The sequence below is a fragment of the Cervus canadensis genome, chromosome 8, assembly GCF_019320065.1.
Source record: "Cervus canadensis isolate Bull #8, Minnesota chromosome 8, ASM1932006v1, whole genome shotgun sequence".
Taxonomy (NCBI): Eukaryota; Metazoa; Chordata; class Mammalia; order Artiodactyla; family Cervidae; genus Cervus; species Cervus canadensis.
In genome coordinates this window covers 15781301-15802882 of record NC_057393.1, presented here as the reverse complement: position 1 = coordinate 15802882, position 21582 = coordinate 15781301, and the positions used below count along the sequence as shown (strand labels likewise).

The window sequence follows — 21582 nt, the reverse complement described above, 5'->3', positions numbered from 1 at the left end:
CTATACCACCCGCTCTCAACTACAGGTGGTAAAACTATTTGTACTAAAATTCACTATACATTTAACCTGAGTTGTTTTTATATAAATATATTTGTATATATATAAATAAAATTAAAATGTCATGTTAAAGACAATGAAAACAGGACCTAAATAATTAAAAAAGTTTAAACTGTTGTCTCAAATGATGTCTTCATATGAAAATATGCTTACCCAAATTGATATATAAATTTTATATAGTTTTAATTAGAATTCATCCAGTTTAATTTTTTGAAATGTATGCATTGGAGTAAATTATCATAAAATTTATTTTAAATGACGACACACTTTTAGAATATTTAGTAAAATTATAAAAACGAAAAATAGTGAGAAATTCCCACCTGGTAGATATCCAGACATATGGTAACTCTAATTGTACTGGTTCCTATTTGGTATAGGAATCAAATTAATAAGACAGAGTTCAGGATTAGATTCCTGAACATTTGGAAATTTCTGTGGCAGTCAATTTATTTTTATAGAAGTTCTTAATGACTTAATCTGCTTGTTCTAAAATGTCCCAGACTTTACCTTAGATCATGGCTTTGGGATTTACTACTTTTCTGCCTCAAATACTCCATCGCTATTACTCTACTCTTACCTAAAATAGACTTGCTTAGGGATTATGACTTTTTTTTTCCATCCTAACACTTACACTAAAATGAAGTTATATCTCACTCATTTATTTACTTGAATATGGGTTTTCTTTACTCACTAGAAAAAAAATCTGTGAGCCCAGGACTTTCTCTTGTTGGAACCATTCTTATAATAGAAACGCCTGTGGCTCCTAGGCCAGCTTTCAGTAAATATACTAGGAGTACACATGTACGCTATTAATAAATAAATGAATACACATATATTGTTGCTGTGTGGACAAGTATTTCAACTGGTGAGGTGTTTGACCAAAATTTTTGGAAATCATGTTATAGATTATCAAGTAAAAGTTGCTTTACATTAATTTTTAAATTAATTTATGTAAAGGAGTACAGTTCATCATTGAAAAGCTTTAAGCACCAGCCATTCATTTAAATAAAAATGAGTTTCAATCTTTGTTTTTCTATTTAGCCTATGGAACATTTGCAGCCAGTGAAGTTTGAGCAGTTTTCCAAGTATCATTGCAGAAAGCTTAGCTACTTGGAGATAGTATGAAGCAAAGGGAGGTGGCTCCTGAAGAGATCATGGTATATTATATGAAAACGTGTAAATTAGAATCATTGACATGTAGACATTGGTGATCATGGTTCATCTTCTGTTATTCATTGAGAAAAAAGTAAGACTCAGCGGGTTGAAGTATGTATCTTAGGCCTCACAATGAGTCAGTGTGTGGTTAATAGCAAGGGTTCTGTACTTTTTTCTGATACTGTACCTAGCAAGTGTTCAGCTTGTAAAGTCCCTAAACAACAGATTTTGCCTTTGCAGTTATTCTAAATCTTTCAAGCTTAGTAGAAATTCTTAATTAATAATTGCAATTAATAATTGCAATAATTAATAAAAGCATGGATAGTACTGTTCAGCATGCAAGGAAATGTTAGTATTTATTGAGTATTTATTACACGGAAGACAATTTATTATTATTTCATTTAATATGCACAAGGATGACATCTTTTTTCTCCTTAATTTTTACTTACTCAAGAGCTACACTAATAGAGCTTGGAGAGACTGTCAGTTATTGGAATTAACTCACTTTTCTTTATTCATTCAACATATATTTATTGACTAACTACTCTGGGGATTGACTAACTACTCGTGTTCTGCTCCATTGAAGCTGATAAAGCAGTAGGAAAGATAGATATTAAACTTGTCATACAATTACCTAGATATGATGATCAGAAGACCTCTGAATAATAATTATGGATGTTTTGGGAATGGATTACAAGAGAACCTGACCTAATTTGTGGACCAGGGAGTAGAAGTGGGTGAAGCAAGAGAATGAGGAAGCTATGATGTGAACGATGACTTGGTAGTGGAGCGGTGATGGTGTGATGATGGGAAGAAGTAGAATCAGTGGCAGCAGCATCTGCAAAGGTCAGTGGTTGTAAAGGTCATGGCACATGAGATGCTACCACGTTAACACAGAGAAGGAGAAGGAATCAGGGGATGAGGTATGTGAGATATACAGGATCAAGTCATGCAGTGCTTTATAGATCATGCAAGCTTTATAGAGCGTTTAGTCTTTATCTTAGGAAAAATGAGAAGCCATTGAAGGATATTAAAGGAGAGTAAAATGTTAAATTTTAATTTTAACATAATCAGGCTGCTTGCAGTGTGTCAAATAGCTTGGTGAGGGCGATAGAGCATGAGACATAATTTTAGTTCATTTTCTGAGGCATTATTCCCATAGTTACTTTTAAATTATGGCTGTGATACATTTAGACTATAAGTATACCTGACCTTACATTTACTTGAGTTTTATCATTTACTAAACAGTTGTCTAAGTTGGAACATGTACTTATACATATTTCAGTTCAGTCACTCAGTTGTGTCTGACTCTTTGCAACCCCATGGACTGCAGCTCGCCAGGCTTCCCTGTCCATCACCAACTCCCAGAGCTTATTCAAACTCACGTCGATCAAGTGGGTGAAGCCGTCCAACCATCTCATCCTCTGTCGTCCCTTTCTCCTGCCTTCAATCTTTCCCAGCATCACGGTCTTTTCCAATGAGTCAGTTCTTTGCATCAGGTGGCCAAAGTATTGGAGTTTCCGCTTTAGCATCAGTCCTTCCAGTGAATATTCAGGACTGATTTCCTTTAGGATGGACTGGTTGGATCTCCTTGCAGTCCAAGGGACTCTCAAGAGTCTTCTTCAACACCACAGTTCAAAAGCATCAATTCTTAAACACTCAGCTTTCTTTATAGTCCATCTCTCATGGCCATATACGACTATTGGAAAAGCCATAGCTTTGACTAGACAGACCTTTGTTGGCGAAGTAACGTCTTTGCTTTTTAACATGCTGTCTAGGTTGGCCATAGCTTTTCTTCCAAGGAGCAAGCATCTTTTAATTTCATGGCTGCAGTCACCATCTGCAGTGATTTTGTACATATACATGTACTTATGTATGTGTTTACATATCAGTGATATGTACTTATACATATGCCATTGTTTAAAACATACTAGGATTCTCAATGTTGTTCTTGTCAAAGTCTATATGTATCCTCTTCACACTTCTCAGGATGGCTAAATACATAATCATGAACTCATATATTTAAAAACAAATATATAAGCATATCGGCTACCCTTGTGTCTCAAATGGTAAAGAAATTGCCTGCAGTGGAGACCCAGGTTCCATCTCTGGGTAGGGAAGATCACCTAGAGAGGGAATGGCTAGTCACTTCAGTATTCTTGTCTGGAGAATCCCATGGATGGAGGAGTCTGGTGGGCTACAGTACATGAGGTTGCAAAGAGTCAGACATGATTGAGCAACTCTGATCATGGCATCTGGTCCCATCACTTCATGCCAGATAGATGGGGAAACAGTGGAGACAGTGGCTGACTTTATTTTTCTGGGCTCCAAAATCACTGCAGGTGGTAATTGCAGCCATGAAATTAAAAGACGCTTACTCCTTGGAAGGAAAGTTATGACCAACCTAGACAGCATATTAAAAAGCAGAGACATTACTTTGCCAACAAAGGTCCATCTAGTCAAGGCTATGGTTTTTCCAGTAGTCATGTATGGATGTGAGAGTTGGACTAGAAAGAAAGCTGAGGGCTGAAGAATTGATGCTTTTGAACTGTGGTGTTGGAGAAGACTCTTGAGAGTCCCTTGGACTGCAAGGAGATCCAACCAGTCCATCCTAACGGAGATCAGTCCTGGGTGTTCATTGGAAGGACTGATGCTGAAGCTGAAACTCCAGTGCTTTGGCCACCTGATGCGAAGAGCTGAGTCATTGGAAAAGACCCTGATGCTGGGTAAGATTGAGAGCAGGAAGACAAGGGGACGACAGAGGATGAGATGGTTGGATGGTATCATTGACTTGATGGACATGGTTTTGGGTGGACTCCGGGAGTTGGTGATGGACAGGGACGTCTGGCGTGCTGTGGTTCGTGGGATCGTAAAGAGTCGAACATGACTGAGCGACTGAACTGAACTGAAATTGATTTTTGAAATCTTGTAGAATTCATTCAGCCCCAGTACAATGAATATTGAAAGTTAAATAATACTTACTGAATGCCTTGATTTTATGAGGCAGTGGCACTAATACATACTAACACAATTATGTTTAACCCACAGAGCAGTCTTATGAAGTAGGTGGTATTATCTTCATTGTACCACTGAATCTCACTGAGAAAATTAACCATCATACTATAACACAGTTGGTAAATGGGAGATTACAATTAAGGTCTTAAATACTGTGCATAATGCTAAGTTAAAAGTAAAATGCAGTATTCACTGGTAAAAAAGAAAATCATTAAACCTTAGTTCCTTTCTCAAAATATTCAAATTAAGAATTTCTGAAATTTGTATGAACAGTGCATTGATACATCATATGCAAATTGATTTCATTTGTGATCCTGACATGTTTTCCTTTAGACCTCAGATATATAGATATTTCCAGTATCTTTGCTGGTTTTTATCACTGGTTACTATTTTATTAAAAATACATTATTTTATATAGCTTTTGCGAAAAGAGTAAAACAAATATTCACCTTTTGCTCTTCATCACCTCCAATATAGCATGTACTCAAAAACTTCCCTCTCAGTTCAAGTTCTCTTTGAACATGTATTTTTCTATGTGTAAATTTTGAGTCATCTCTTTACAATTACTCTTTAGTTTGGTGGAATATCTGACCTTTTAAATCTGTTCTCTTGATATATTATTTGCTTAAACTCCTTTTAGCGTACTGTTTGAGTTTTACTCATGAGCTTGATTTTTACATATAACTTGTTATTAATTCTTTGTAGTAAATAGCAGCCACTTTTTTTTTGCTCCAAAACTACTAGTCCTGTATTGACTGAACTACCTAAAAAAATTCTTTGCGTGTTGGAACTTCACCCTTGGTTTTTTCTAGCTACAGAAGACAGTCTGATTATTTTACATGTTTTCAATCATCTGTACCTAAGAAGTAAGTGAATTTGGAATTAGATATGCCATTTTTGGAAAGAAATGCAGCCATATAAATCTAATTTCTTAACATGGAAGTGTAAGTCATGTGGAAAGCACATTAAAGATCAAGGATCAAAAGAAAAAATTTCTCTGCACACTTAAAAAAAAAATGTCCCCCTTTTGGCCCAGTTTCATTCTAGAAAAGAGACAGACAAAAAAGACAAATTACAAAGCAGTGATAATTCTATCCAGAGAAAATTGTTGGTAACATTGTATCAGATACTTTCCCAGTCTTTTATTTATGTGTGAAGAGTTGACTCATTGGAAAAGACCCTGATGCTGGGAGGGATTGGGGGCAGGAGGAGAAGGGGACAACAAAGGATGAAATGGCTGGATGGCATCACCGACTCAATGGACATGAGTTTGAGTAAACTCCGGGAGTTGGTGATGGAGGCCTGGCATGCTGCGATTCATGGGGTCGCAAAGAGTTGGACACGACTGAGCGACTGAACTGAACTGAACACTGTTTTATGCTGAATAAATGCCTCACCCTCCAAAGAAGCCCGCATTCTAACCCTTGACTTGTGAATATATTACCACAAATGGTAAAATGGCATTTGTAGATAGAATTCAATTAAGCATTTTGAGATTATCCTGGATTATTCTGGTGGACCCAGTGTAGTTACGTATGTTCCTCTGAAAGAGGGTAGGGGGAGGTTTGACTACAGTGATGGGAACTGTAATCAAGTAAGCAAAAGACTGGAAAGACAGAGGTAGGGTTCATTAGCTAAAGAGTGAGAGGTGTTCAGAAGCTGAAAGAGTCAGGAAATGGATTTTTTTGAGCACCCCCAGAAGGAACCACCGTCACACTCTGGTTTTACCTTGTAAGAATCATTTGAACTTCAGACTTTCAGAACTGTAAGTGAATAAATTTGTGTTGTTTTCAGCCACTAAGTTTCTTGTTATTTGTAACAGCAGCGGTAAAAAAATATATGCACTTTTTGTGTATTTATTTCTTTTCCAAGCATAGCATTACAAATGAAGTATTTCACAAAGTTATTATTCTTTAATTTGTTCTTAATACCTTTAGGTATGTCATCTGTTCTCTTGTTTCATCAGCGTATCATAGCTTTAAATTATTTTTATTCATTGTTTTTGCATTTTAGCAGTTTTTAAATTGAATTAAATTGAAAATTATATTTCATCTTTAACATGAAATCTATGCTCAACAAATTTTTATTCACCTTGCTAATTGAGACTTTATGTCTGCTGACTGTCAACTCCTATTTTCCCCCTCTTGTTGGCCCATGGTAACCCTCTTGCTCCTCTCTAATTTGATGGGCTTGACTGATTTAGATTCCTCGTATAAGTAGAATCATGCAGTATTTGTGCTTTTGTAACTGTTTTATTTCACTTAGCTTCTGCAGTATCATTCTAGGTGTTTATCCAAGAGAGTTGAAGTCAGGATCTCAAAGAGATAATAGCATTCCAGTGTTATTGCAGTGCTATTTAATACAGCCAAAATGTAGAAATAGCTTAAGTGTTCATTGACAGATAAATGGAAATCCTGTAATATAAGACTTGAATGAAACTTGAGGACATCTAGGCAACTTTACAGAAAGTTCTTTTAAAATTTTCCATGTGAAATAATTTCAGAATTGTAAAAAAAAATGCAAATTTCTTAAATGACTTTGACCCTTGTAAAATATCAGGCAGTTATTTTGTAGACCATCCCTCAATCTGGATTTATCCAGTGTTTTTTTTCATGATTAAGTTCAGATCATCAGATCATGCATATTTAGTAAGGATACTGCAGAAGTGGTGTTTTTCTCAGTGCATCCTATCGGGAAGCATATGATATCAATTTGTTCCATTATTGGTGGTATTGTCTTAGATCATTGTTACTGCTCAATGTCCGCCAGTTTCTCCACTCTAAAGTCATTTCGTTTTATTGTGTTTAGTGAGTGTATTACAGGGAAGTTCTTTTAAAGTATGTAAATGTCCCATTTCTCACTGTCCTTTCACCTAATATTTCACCAGACATTGATGTGTTTGCCAGATGGTAACTTTCTATTCCATTGTTGCTTCTGTTTTTTTCTCCATTTATTACTATAAGGAAGAGCAGTCCCTTCTCCTTCATTTATTTATTCACTTACTTGTACTTATCAGTAGGGACCCATGGAGATACACACACGCATACACACATTTGTGGCTTATAATAGCTATTATTCTTTATTTTATAGTTGAAATTGCTCTAGAGTTGGGAACTCCCTCGAATTGTCTCCTCTGTCCTTTTGACAATACTGTATCATTTTCTAAGTACTTCCTTATTTTTTAGACTACAAGGTATTTTAAAGTCACATTGTTCTTTCTCTCCCTAGCACTATAACCAACCATTTTCCAAGAAACCTTGGTTCCTTATACTAGATAATGGTGTTTAAAACAAGAATGTGGAAGCTACATATGCCCATTGGTTCTGGGATATTAGTCTTTCTTTACTTCAAAAATGTTATTTTTGAAATTAAATCACCAAATATGTTGTTACTCTGGTTTTGAAACTCTGCTATTTTGATTTAACAGAAACTTGTATCTGGAAACCTGACTCTTCTCTAAGGAAAGTGTTAACTTTTTTTTTTATTCCTTTCCTGATGTCCATACCTTAGAATCTAGACATAGAAATAGTATTGGCCTTGCTTCCTTTGAGTTTGACAAATAACTTTTTCTTTACTCATTCAAAATTTTTGTCTCCTTTGAAGCAATACTTTGCCTCTCTTTGTTGGTGTCTTGCTCTGAAATCCTGTCCGCTCCAATTAATCTTTTATCTATTTAAAACTTTGTCCCCTGCCTGTTACGTCTCTTGATATTATTCTTGATTCATTTCCACATGTGTTTTAAATATGCTTTAAGTATATTGTGTTTAGTTTTCGTGAAGGCCTGTAGGACTTGAACACTCTGTACTCCCAGGGTAGCTTTATTATAAGCAGAGGATATGCATTGAAAGGGGCCTGGAGATCTTAGATATTAGGGTTAACTATACAGTTATAGTAATTAAGATGGTGTGACTTTTTTGGTGTAGAGATAGGCATAATCTCCAACAAATTAAAATAGTCCCTAAATAAGAACTGTAGGTGTTTATGTTTTATAACCGCATGCTGAAATTTTTATTATTTTAGTAGCTTTTTAATCATTTTATATTTCTTTCTAAACAATCTGATTTTAGATATAAAAGAGAACTGTGTTTTCTTCTCTAACTTGAGTTCTGTCATCTATTCACTGCCAGATCTTTCTGCTAAGTTATTTTCATACCTGTATTTTCTCTTGGCTGTAGCATGTGTATAAATAATTTTTTCAGTATGACTATGTAGATCTTATATTTTATGGCATTTTGCTTACCTGAAATATGATGATGTTGTTTTTCTATTGGGGATGGTTGAGTACATATATTTCATAAAACATTGCTCCAGTTTCTTGTCTTTTGACTTATATTGTTACACAAGACCACCTAACATCTTGCCTAATCTTACTTTCTAAATATTTCCTTTGTGTGAATGTGTGTGTGTGCATGTGTGCACATGCCCATATGCACATGACTGGATATCAATAGTATTTTTTCAATAACAACTTAATTAAGATATAATCTAATACCTAAAATATCACCCTTTTAAAGTGTAGAATTCAGTGATTTTCAGTATATTCACAAGGTTGTGAAAACATCATCATTATCTAATTTTACAACATTTTTCTTCTAAGAGAAATCCTGAAGACATTATCACTCACTCCTCCTTTCCCCTAGCTTTTGACATCTTTTTTCCTATCTTTATGGATTTGTCCACTTGAAATATTGTATAAGTGACATTTTGGAATATGTGGTCTTTTGTGATGGCTTCTTTTATTTATCATGATGTTTTCAAGGTTCATCCATATCATATCATCCATATCATGCAAGGTGATAGCAGGTATCAGTATTTCATTCCTCTTTATGGCCAAACAATATTCAAATGTATGGACATATCATATTTGTTTTCCATTCATCAGCTGATGGACATTTGGGTTGCTTTTACTTTGGGGCTATTATGAATAACACTGGATTTTTTAATCTTTTATGCAGGTTATTTCCTTTTAATATTTAGGTTTGAATCTTCAACAGATTTTTATCATATATTTAACATAGAAGTGTTTCTTTTCAATTTGTTTTGATGTCAACTTTAACAATATTTTCCATGCATATATTGAAAATTTCTGTGTCTAATTTTCCTCTTGAGTGATTTTCATCTCTGTTCTATTCTCAGAGGCTTTTTCAGATTTGACCTACATAGCACTGATGCAGAATTATGTTTTAATTCCTTTATTTTCTGATCTATTATTTTTAATTTTGCCATTATATAATTGCGTATTGTTTCTGTTTTGTTTCTTACAGTTTTAACTTTAACTAACTCTCTTTTACTGTAGTTTTCAGTGTTAATATCTTGTCTTTTATCTTAATTGTGGGAGATTTTTTAGATTTTCTTTTTCCTTTCATGCATACTGCATAGATATTTTAAATGACCTAACACCATACTCATATCAAACACTTATGTATACTTACTCTGTTGTTGACAAACTCTTATTTTTCTCTTTTCTGTCCTTACTATGCAAGTCAGATTAACAATACAAAAGATGTCAACTTTTCTTTTCTCTTCATTTTCATAATTTTTTTCATTTATACCAAAATTTGAGGCTAGACATATGAGCAACCTCATGCCAGCTTAGGATCTACCCTGTTTGTACATCCCACTTACCCATGTAACTTTTAGATCTAATTGGGAAATTAATGACCAGCATCTAGATTTCCTGGAATTATCAAAAATAGTTTGCTAATTGTTAGCTGGAATATTTAGTACAGCTGTTCTAACCTTCAGGGCTCAGCCTACAAAATCAGAAGATTGATTTATGTAGTGTTTATAGTTTTCTTCAAGCTTTGAAATGTATCTTTGGTATATTTCCTATTCACAAAGTTTTCAAATAGTTGTCTCTAGTTAGTACTATATTTGTTGTTGTTCAGTCACTAAGTCATGTCCGACTCTTTGTGACTCCATGAACTGCAGCACACCAGGCTTCCCTGTCCTTCACTATCTCTCTGAGTTTGCTCAAACTCATGTCTGTTGAGTCAGTGATGCCATCCAACCATCTCATCCTTTGTTGCTCCAGTACTACATTTAGACATACAGAATGCAGGTTTTCCTTTTTAATTTTGAAAGATTAAAATATGCTGAAAAGTATAGTATATTATTTTCATATGTATAGTACATATAGTTTTGTTGTACATATGATTTTAAAGGACCTCCTGCATGATCCAGTAGCAGACTTTATTTTCTTTGGCTTCAGAATCACTGCAGATGGTGACTGCAGCCATCAAATGAAAAGACCCTTGCTCCTTGGAAGAAAGGCTATGACCAACCTATACAGCATATTAAAAAGCAGAGGCATTACTATGCTGACAAAGGTCCCTCTATTCAAAGCTATTGTTTTTTAGTAATCATGTATGGATGTGAATGTTGGACAATAAAGAATGTTGGACCATAAAGTTGAGCACTGAAGAAATTATGCTTTTGAGCTGTAGTGTTGGAGAAGACTCTTGAGAGTCCCTTGGACTGCAAGGAGATCAAACCAGTCAATCACAGAGGAAATCAATCCTGAATATTCATTGGAAGGACTGATACTGAAGCTGAAACTAATACTTTGGCCATCTGATGCGAAGAACTGACGCATTAGCAAAGACCCTGATAATGGGAAAGATTGAATGCAGGAGGAGAAGGGGACAACAGAGGATGAGATGGCTGGATGCCATCACCGACTCAATGGACATGAGTTTGAGCAAGCTCCAGTAGATGGTAGGAGGACAGGGAAGCCTGGTGTGTTGCAGTCTGTGGGGTCACAAAGAGTTGGACGTGGCTGAGTGACTGAACAATAACATGATTTTAAAATTGTGGACCTATCACTGAGTTTAACAAAACTTCACACTTTGCCCTGTTTCCTGCAGCAGCATGGGCTCCACCTCTGCTCACCTTAGTACAGGATGGGATGTGGACAGGGCTTCAGCCTACAATCTCAGCAGCAGGATTTTCTTAAGGCTTTCTTTTTTCCCTTTGTTGTGAACTTGTTGGTATTTCTAGATTACAGCTACTTTAGCACACAAGTGGGGCTAGATATAGAGGAAAGAAAAACCAACGAAATAAACAAAACCTCCGCAAACCCAGGGGACTCACATCTGAGTCATCTTTTGAGTTAGGAGGTCACTGCCTTTTACCTACCCCAGGGCATTGTTCTAAAATTTCTTCTCTGTCTCCTTTATCATCAACTTTTTCTATTCCACTAAATTTTATTTATGCCGATTATTAAGAAAAGCTGCTCTTTCTCCCAGTTTAAAAAAGAAGCTCTCTCAGCTCACTGTTCACACTTACTCCTCCAATTCTGTCATTTCTTTGTATTCGTCAGTAATTCAATGTTATTTAAATAGATTTATAGTCAAACATGATTTCCTTTTTTATACCATAATAAATTGCTTCATTAAAGCAGTATAAAAACTTATTTTCAAATTATGCACATTTGCATAAACTTGAGGATTTTAATGTTTTATGTTCTGTACCCTACTTAGCTAGGAAGTTCAGAGTAAATTACAGCATTAAGGTATATGTTTTGTGCCAGGTAATTTCTCATTTGCAACCCCTTTAAAATATACCAGCATGATAGTATTTGAAATTAGGGAGTGAAAAAGAACTGGTTAAGTGGAGAATTGTACCATTGGTTTCTGGAATACTTTAAGCAACCTTAAAAGGACCCATTTTGTGTAGAATTCTGAACTTTCTTCAATTTATAAAAATTCACATTCACTGAGTAGGACTTGATTAGTCACTTGAGTTCGGTAATGCTCCTACTAATTTTGCTCCAGGATTCAGATTTACTTTCTAGCCCAGATGATGTTAGGATCGATCATTACCATGCTTAATATACATTGTACTGATCTTGTGCTTCCAAGTAGAATAAATAGCAGTAGAGAAATCAAACTTGAATGTCTGGGCAAGAATTTGGTGACAGTGGCTGAGGACTGGAGTCCCTGGAGCAGAAACATGTTCATAGTCCCGGGGCACCGGAGCCTCTACCCAGAGCTGCTCAAGTGTCCCAAGTCTCCCAGCCCCTTCCTCCTCAAAGCCATCTGTTCCTGACTTCTTTAATGCTAAGTTTCAAGCTAGAAAAACAGGAAGATAATTATTCAGATAAGCATTTGAAAATAGATTTGAAATGTTTATTTTTCCTCAGTGGTGATGGTGGTTCTGTCGCTCAGTTGTGACCAACTCTTTGCGACCCCATGAACTGCAGCACGCCAGACTTCCCCGTCCTTCAGTATCTCCCAGAGTTTGCTCAGACTCCTGTCCGTTGAGTTTCCTATTTTCTCTTTATTCTGAATTGATGGTATCTTTCCTCAGTATTGCAGCTGTCTGTACTTCTAAAACCTCCTCAGCGGCAGTTGACCAAGGTGATCACTGTTCTCTTTTCTAAGCACTTCATTCACTTGACTCCCTGGACAGTGAATTCTGGTTGTGCCTCTATCTCATGGGCTGTCCCGTCAGTCTCCTTCATGGGCTTCCTCAGAGGATCTGATTATTTAACATTGTTTTACCTCAGGGCTCATCCCTGGCCCCTCTACTCTATTTATGACTGGTGATTTCTTGGCTTCACAGCTTTAGAGGCCATTACAATGCAGATGATTTCCAGATTGTTATCCACTAGGCTCCTGAGCTCAGCGTATCATGTAGATACTCAATAAGTAACAAACTTAACATCTTCAAAACTAAGCTTCCAATTATTCCACACTGGCAACAAATAAAACCCGTTCTCACCCATCTCAGTTAATGCTGACATTTTACCTGGTCTTGGGCCAAAAAGTAAAACCTGTTACTTTTCTTTCTTTAAAATGCTGCATGTTTATTTAGTTAATTCTTTTTGGTACACCTTCCAAATTCATTCACTGTGTGTGACCCCTTCCCGTTACCTTCCTTGCTATTCCTATCTCTACCATCACTTTTTGTAGCATTCCTGCCACAGTCTCTTTATTGGAATCACAGTTAAGACTTGTTCTTTTGTTGAGGTTTTTGTGCTTATTTCCTCTGCCTGGATTACACTTTCTGTTGTAACCTCCATGACTTTTTCTCTTAACTACCTTTGATCTTTAAACGGTGGTTGTTGTTCAGTCGCTAAGTCGTGTCCAACTCTTTGCAACACCAGGCTTCTCTGTCCTTCACTATCTCCTGGAGTTTGCTCAGATTCATGTCCATTGAGTCAGTGATGGTATTTAACCATTTCATCCTCTGTCACTCCCTTCTTCTACCTTCAGTCTTTCCCAGCATCAGGATCAGTTCCAATGAGTCAGCTCTTTGCATTACGTGGCCAAAATACTAGAGCTTCAGCTTCAGCTTCATTATCTTTAACTTTTCCTTTTCAAAATTGCAAGCACTCCTACCTGGACAGAAATTTCTCTCCTTTTCACTGGATTATGACTATTACACTTATTATCATTATTATACTATATGCTTAAATTACTTATTAATTTTCAAAGTCCATTTGATATAAGTTGCATGGGACAGAAATCTCTACCTTTTATTATTTTATATTTCCAGTGTCTGGAACAACACTGGGCCATTGAATTTTCCCTGCATTTTCTGGCAGTCATATGAAAAGCAGAAATATGACCTATTATATAATCCTCATTATCATGGATAATGGTGCCTGTAATAAAATCTTGGAAAAACAAAGTATTGCCTTGCATTAAATTACATAAGAAATATATAGAGTGGATCTTACAAGGTATAAAGGAAGCAACATGAAGAATGATGCTCTGACAATAAATCCAGTGATATTGTTCCTATCTTTACTTTTAACTTTAATCATACTTAACGGCTGAGGGCATAACATGAAAGTTATGTTTCCAAAAAATAGAATTCTTTCCTATTTAAATAATTTGAAATATTTAAAAGATTTCACAAAGTAAAAATTACCATAATAATAGGGACAAGTAAATGCTTTATGGCTTGTGATGAAATATTCACTGTCAGTTCGGTCACTCAGACATGTCCGACTCTGTAACCCCATGAACCGCAGCACGCCAGGCTGCCCTGTCCATCACCAACTCCTGGAGTTCACCCAACTTATGTCCACTGAGTCGGTGATGCCATCCACTCATCTCATCCTCTGTCGTCCCCTTCTCCTCCTGCCCCCAATCCCTCCCAGCATCAGGGTCTTTTCCAATGAGTCAACTCTTCACATGAGGTGGCCAAAGTATTGGAGTTTCAGCTTCAGCATCAGTCCTTCCAATGAACACCCAGGACTGATCTCCTTTAGGATGGACTGGTTGGATCTCCTTGCAGTCCAAGGGACTCTCAAGAGTCTTCTCCAACACCACAGTTCAAAAGCATCAATTCTTTGGCGGTCAGCTTTCTTTCTAGTCCAACTCTCACATCCATACATGACTACTGGAAAAACCATAGCCTTGACTAGATGGATCTTTGTTGACAAGGTAGTGTCTCTGTTTTTTAATATGCTGTCTAGCATATTTTAATTTCATGGCTGCAATCACCATCTGCAGTGATTTTGGAGCCCCCCAAAAGAAAGTCAGCCACTGTTTCCACTGTTTCCCATTCTATTTGCCATGAAGTGATGGGACCAGATGCCATGATCTTAGTTTTCTGAATGTTGAGCTTTAAGCCAATTTTTCCACTCTCCTCTTTCACCTTCATCAAGAAGCTTTGTAATTCCTCTTCACTTTCTGCCATAAGGGTGGTGTCATCTGCGTATCTGAGGTTACTGATATTTCTCCCAGCAATCTTGATTCCAGCTTGTGCTTCTTCCAGCCCAGCGTTTCTCATGATGTACTCTGCATTTAAGTTAAATAAGTAGGGTAACAATATACAGCCTTGACGTATTCCTTTTCCTATTTGGAACCAGTCTGTTGTTCCATGTCCACTGTTGCTTCCTGACCTGCATACAGGTTTCTCAAGTGGCAGGTCAGGTGGTCTGGTATTCCCATCTCTTTCAGAATTTTCCACAGTTTATTGTGATCCACACAGTCAAAGGCTTTGGCATAGTCAATAAAGCAAAAATAGATGTTTTTCTGGAACTCTCTTGCTTTTTCGATGTTCCAGTGAATGTTGGCAATTTGATCTCTGGTTCCTCTGCCTTTCCTAAACCAGAATTACTTAGCTATTAAAATTCATGTTTTCAAAGAATTTTGAATTTATAAAACTAGAACATCAAAGTGTCTCCCTGTTATTTTTCTATTTATACAATTTTAACTTGAATATAATGCACCAAAATATTACCTCTAATTTTGTCTGATTGTAAGATTATGGATGACTTTATTTTATTCTCTTTTGTAGTTTTCCAGAAAAAAAACTGTAGTTTGTAGAAACTTTATAATGGTAACGGAAGTAATAAATATAATTTTGAAGTGTTAAATGCTTTTATATGTGCATTTTGCTTTTTGTTGCTTGATAACAATGATTTATATTTTGCCAGTCTTGAATACACCACTAGTGATTTAATGACAATAATTTTCAATGCAGATATTCAATGTTTTCACCTAACTTGTTTTTCAAGCAAGTTTTAAAAGTACCTATCGGGATTGTATTTTGTTCCCCTACAGACAGCCTTTTGATTGATTATCAGTTTACATTCAGCTTATTACAGGAAGATGATCGCCACCATACTGCCATAAACTTCATAGCAAACCCAGAACAGGTGAGAAGATCATTTAACTTTTATAGTGTAGTTATATCAATGGATGCAATGTTTTCTATGTTTCATTGTAATTGTGTCTCTTCTCAGAATTATCACACTGTAGGGCTTTTGTAGAAAAACAAATCCTATTAGGTTTTTCTTTTCACAAAACCTAAGCATCTTTGTAGTCAGAAAATTTTTTACCTTGATATTTCAGATTTTGCAAATAGTCCTACAGTGTATACATTATTTCTGTTATTTTTTTCAGGCTTACAGCAGTGTTTCTGTTTTTAATTATGTTTTCACACTGGTAGTAGTCGTCTTTGAAAATAAAACCTATTAGTTCATAACACAAGCTATATTATATATATTTTCTTTTTTTAATATACTGTTACGTAATAGTACGTTTTCATTGTCTTTTTTTTATAAACCCTTTGGTTTATCTGAGTTATATGAATGCTAGGTTTCAAAAAACATCTTTACTGAGATATAATTGACATCTTATAGTATAAGTTAAAAGTGTATAATATGCTGATTTAATATATGTGTATATTGCAATATAATTACAAGCATAACATGACTTAACACTGCAATCATGTCACCTAATTGTAATTTTGGGGAGTTAATGATAATTAAAGTCTCTTAGCAACTTTGAAATTTATGATACAGTATTGTTATTCATGTTCATTGAGTCGGTGATGCTATACAACCAGCTCATCCTCATGTCCTCATGGACATGAACTTGAACAAACTCCGGGAGTTAGTGGAGGATGGACAAACCTGGCATGCTGCAGTCCATGGGGTTGCAAAGAGTAGGTCACAACTTAGCGACTGAACAACAAGAGCAACAACAGTATTGTTATTCATAATCACTATGTAGAGCATTAGATCTTTAGGTCTTACCAGGTGGCGCTAGTGATAAAGAACCCGCCTGTTAATGCAGGAGACATAAAGAGAAGCAGGTTGGATCCTTGGTCAGGAAGATCCCCTGGAGAAGGAAATGGCGATCCACTCCAGTATTCTTGCCTGGAAAATCCCTAGGACAGAGGAGCCTGGTGGGCTCCAGTCCATAGCATTGCAGAGGCAGACACAACTGAAGCAACTCAGCATACACTGTTTGCAGGCTTGTGTCTCTTAACACTTTCTTCTGGGGGAGAAGTCTCAGAGTTGTGCCCCTTCTACCAGTCTCTCTGAGTCATGTTGGCTGTAGTCAGCCACACACTTTTTGTTTGTTTAACTGATGTCAGATGTCCACACTATGCTTGATTTTTTAGTGCTTTCTGTCTAGTCAAGACAGGAACAGGTCATTTGGGCAGTAACATTAAATAAAGATCAAGTACATTGGATGCATGTTATACTCTGTTTCCCTTAAGGAAGCAGTCATTGGCCACGTTGGTCTTTCCGATATTGAGCTGTGCTGTCTTGGGTGAGCTGCTGACCGTGGTAGAGTGAAATTGTTCTTTTTATGCATTATAGTGTAGCTAGTCTCAGTTTTGCATTTAATTTTTGTACTGCAACTTCTTAACTGGATTTTGGTCTGCTCAAAGCAGTAATTTGGTCCATAGATCACTGTTAAATTGGTGTTTTTGTCAGGGATGAGGGCTAGGACTTCCTATTACACTGTTTTGCTGATGTCACTCTTTCTGTAGTGCTTCATTCTAACTATACATTAATTCAGCTTATTAAGCCCATGTCATGTTTTTTTAATAGTTTTTCAAATAGGTGAAAACCTCAAAATGTATTCTGACATTTGCAAACTTCTTTCCTCTAAATTGTTTTACTGAACTTGCCAGCTAATAGTGTAATTTCTTAAATTTTCATTTTTCAGTAAATTAGATCTCTCTTTCCCCGAAATAGAGAAGTTCATTTTATGTTACTCCTTAGTCCTTAGGTTTTAAGGAATGCCTACATTTTGGGGATTATATTTAATGTTTTGACTTTTCCTGGAGAAGGAAATGGCAACACAGTCCAGTATAACATCAAGTTGCATTTTATAGTTATTTTTTCACACTGCATATTTTTAAAAACAAAATATTTTATTATTAAAAAAAAACTTTGTAGAAAGTTTTGATTTTTAAATAAAGATTTTAGAAGATATTTTCTATACATGATAATGCTCTCTTCACTGATGGTATGTATTTTTATGAAGACATTAATAATATGTCAGAAACTACAGTTTTAGTAGAAGAGTGTTTTAATAAATGCATTGTAAACACTGTTTACAGTGTTGTAGTAAAGCATACATGAAGTAATATTTATATATTAACCATTTTTAAGTGTATGGTTTCATGGCATTTAAGTAAATTTACAATGCTATACAACCATCACCACAGTCCATTATCAAGATGTTTCATCAATCCAAGTAGGATCTCTGTTTCTATTAAGCAATAACTCTCTATTCCTCCTCTACTCCCATCATTGGGAAGCCTTTATTCTACTTTCTGTCTCTGTATTCCAGGTACCTCATGTGTGTAATCAAGTAACATTTTTACATCTATTTCTGATTTATTTCACTTAGCTTAATGTTTCAGTGTTTCGAATGTTCATCCATGTTGTCACGTGAATCAGAATTTTATTCATAAATAGTAATTCCAAACTTGTGGAGTTCATTGAGGACATAAGAAATTTAATATAAGTGGGATGTCTGGCTCACAATGTAGGTGTGAACAGTACTTCTCTCCAGTATTATCCGTGGTGTCATACAAATAAGCTCAGATTAGCCATAATTCTAGTTTGTTTCTCTCTTGACTATCCTCTCCTCTTTCAATTCCCAGAAATCCTTGAGTTCTTACATTATCACAGCTTTCAGTTTTAATTTTTGCTGTTTTGTTCAGTTGAAACCAAGAGCCCAGACACATGTTTTGGGAAACTGATGGACACTAAACTATCATATCTTAGTACCACTAAGAATGCTTGTAACATCATTATAAGTAATTCATAACTACATATATATCTATACATACAATTTATAATTAAAGAAAAATGTAACTTACAACAATTTCTGAAATTAACATGTATTGTTAGTCTGGGCCTCTTCTACAAAGAAGAAGTACTTTCATTTTTATGCATTTATTACATTTTGAAAACAAATTTAATTCTAACCTACTATACATCATCTCAACCAGTGCTTTTATGTTAACAATTTCTGGAGTAGTTTCTTGTATAATATGATCTTGCTGAACTTAACCATGTCTAACAATAATGTTCTAAATGACTAATTTTGTCAGTTACTGTGGTAGTCACAGTATTACTTCTTGGAGTCCAGCATATTTTCCTTGACCTTAAATATATTTTATAAGACTTTAGTTATAGTACCATATATTTCATTAATGCCTGAACTTGAGAGGATGAAGTTAAATTTCAAGGAAAGTTTTATAGTTTTCTGTATCAGTTGGAAATTTTGTATGACCTTTTTTAGTAGTAATAGCAGTTATTCTCAAATTTCCCTGACGCAAAATAAGACACACACAATTACTAAAATGCAACGTCATGATAAAAATAATGATTTAAGCTTTCTTAGGGGTGCACTGTTTCTACCATGTTTTGTTTTCATAGAAAACAACCCTTTTTTTTTTTTTAACTATTGCATTAATAATAAAGAAAGTCAACCTTTCTCAGAGGTCAACAGTCATGCCTTCTTTCTGAGTCCTTTAGTAAAAGGGAAGATGAAAAAGGAGAAGGAAAAGAAGAAATCCTGTGTCCCCAGACCTAATAATATCAATAACACGACCATTATCAGCATGATGGCCTGAAACCATGAAAGTTTTTTGAGAAATTATCTTGTTTAATTTTCCCAAAAAAGTCTTTAGGGAAGTCATGATATGCCCATTTTAGAGATTGTTGTTGTTTAGTTGCCAAGTTGTGTCCAATATTTTTGTGACCCCATGCACTGGGGCCTGCCAGACTCCTCTGTTTATGGGATTTCCCAGGCAGGAATACTGAAGGGGATTGCCATTTTCTTCTCCAGGGGATCTTCTCGACCCAGGGATCGAACCTCCATCCCCTGCATTGGCAGTCAGATTGTTTACCGCTGAGCTACCAGAGAAGCCCATTTTAGAGATAAGAAAGCTGATTTTCAGAAAGTATAAGGGTAGCTCTTCTCTAAATCAATACACATGTGCATTAAAGGTCTAAGATTTGAACCCAAGATCATCCGATTCAACAATGAATACTCTGCAAATTCACTTCATTGCCTCATGAACATGATTTAATTAATATGAAGCAGTGATTGGTTTTCGGGTCTGGTTAGTTCATTATTGATGGAGTAAATCAGTATTTGTTACCAGAGAAATTTCTTCTTTTCATATCTGTGTTCTCCTTAATGCAGCATTATAGTATGATGAAATAGATGTTACTACCACACCTGAGTAATGCAGTCTGTTGGACAGACTGTTTGCAAGCTGACAAAAGCTTTTTGCATTTACTACTTGAGTCATTAATATTGGCATTATTTTTGAATCAGTGTCATCTGTTTTCGTATCTTTAAAAAGTGGAAGGGTCTTAAGAAGGTTGAAAGTTTTGTGGTACATATGAGAGAATATTTTAATAGCTTACCAATAGAACTCAGTAAGTTAACTTCCTTCTTACATTTGTGGCCAGTAACAGATATGACTCTGGTGGATAATATAGTGCCCTTCTGAAATACTGTATATTTTTAAACTCCAAGCCTTGTTTTTCTTTGATCACTTCAAATTCTCCTATGTTATCTCTTTAGTAGTAATGAGCACTACCCTGAAAAATCTATGTGGCAAAATTGTTCAGCCTTACTACCACACATTTTATTTTGTATACTCTTTCAAGATGACCATTCTTGTTGAGTTTATATTTGCTTCCTGGAAACTTTGAAGAGAGTATCTTTCAATGATTATGGAGCATTGTTAGTTCTTAATAGAGGCCCATCTGTTCCCGTCTCTATGGCAATCATTTAGAGTAGTTTTTATTTGAAGTTAAATAGTTGGGTCTTAGTGTATCATTTACATGAAATGACTGTCACACATCACCCAGCAGCCTTTGCCTTTTATCATTCTGCTTCTTCTTTCTCCCATAGCAGGGAAGAACCATGTTCTTCTGTCCGTTTCTTCGTAACACTATTTCTATTAGATGGGAAACTTAATTGCTTATAGACTTACTTTCTCTAAGAGCCACTCAGAAAATTGGCAATACGTTTTCTATTGGCTTTCTTATTCTGTCTTATTTAGAAAAAGTTGTAATATCAAGGAATTAATTTTAATTATTTTAGTAGCCAGGTATTACTTAGCAACACAGCTTTTTCTAAGAGTCTTTGTATATTTAAAACACAGCAAAGCACACTCAATATCTGCAGCTAAAGCTATTCAGTATGACTATCTTTCTATGCCTTTCTGCAAGTCTTGATAGTTATAATCATACATAATTTTTGTTCCTCATCTCTTGGAGTAGGATAATAGCAAATAACATTTAAAGAAATCTCTTGGACATTTGCTTCTGTGCAATTAAATTAATGACAAGATGCAGGTTGATCAATATAAAATTCTTCAGTGTTCCTCTCTACACATGTTTATATGACTTGATCCTTCTTTTTCCCCAAGTAGGTTTATAACTTTTACCTCTAAGTTTTACGTTTCAAGTAATTTTTTAACCGAAAAATGTGTATATACTAATACTATATGCAGCTAACAAGAAATCTTTCAACAAAACAATCATCCATTGCTGTGAAATAACTTTGGACTAACCAAACCCATATCATTTAAATATTAACTACAGGTAAGCCAAGAAAATCA

At 35.5% G+C, this 21582-nt stretch overlaps 1 protein-coding gene across 3 annotated transcripts in view; it reads left to right on the top strand.

Moving 5' to 3' along the window:
• The window catches only part of ATRNL1 (attractin like 1), a 740683-nt gene that overhangs the window by 247373 nt on the left and 471728 nt on the right, over nt 1–21582 (top strand). For all 3 annotated transcript variants that reach the window (XM_043475348.1, XM_043475346.1, XM_043475347.1), the window contains one exon: nt 15750–15844. In XM_043475348.1, the coding sequence (XP_043331283.1) occupies nt 15750–15844 (95 nt within the window). The remainder of the gene's footprint in view (nt 1–15749; nt 15845–21582) is intronic.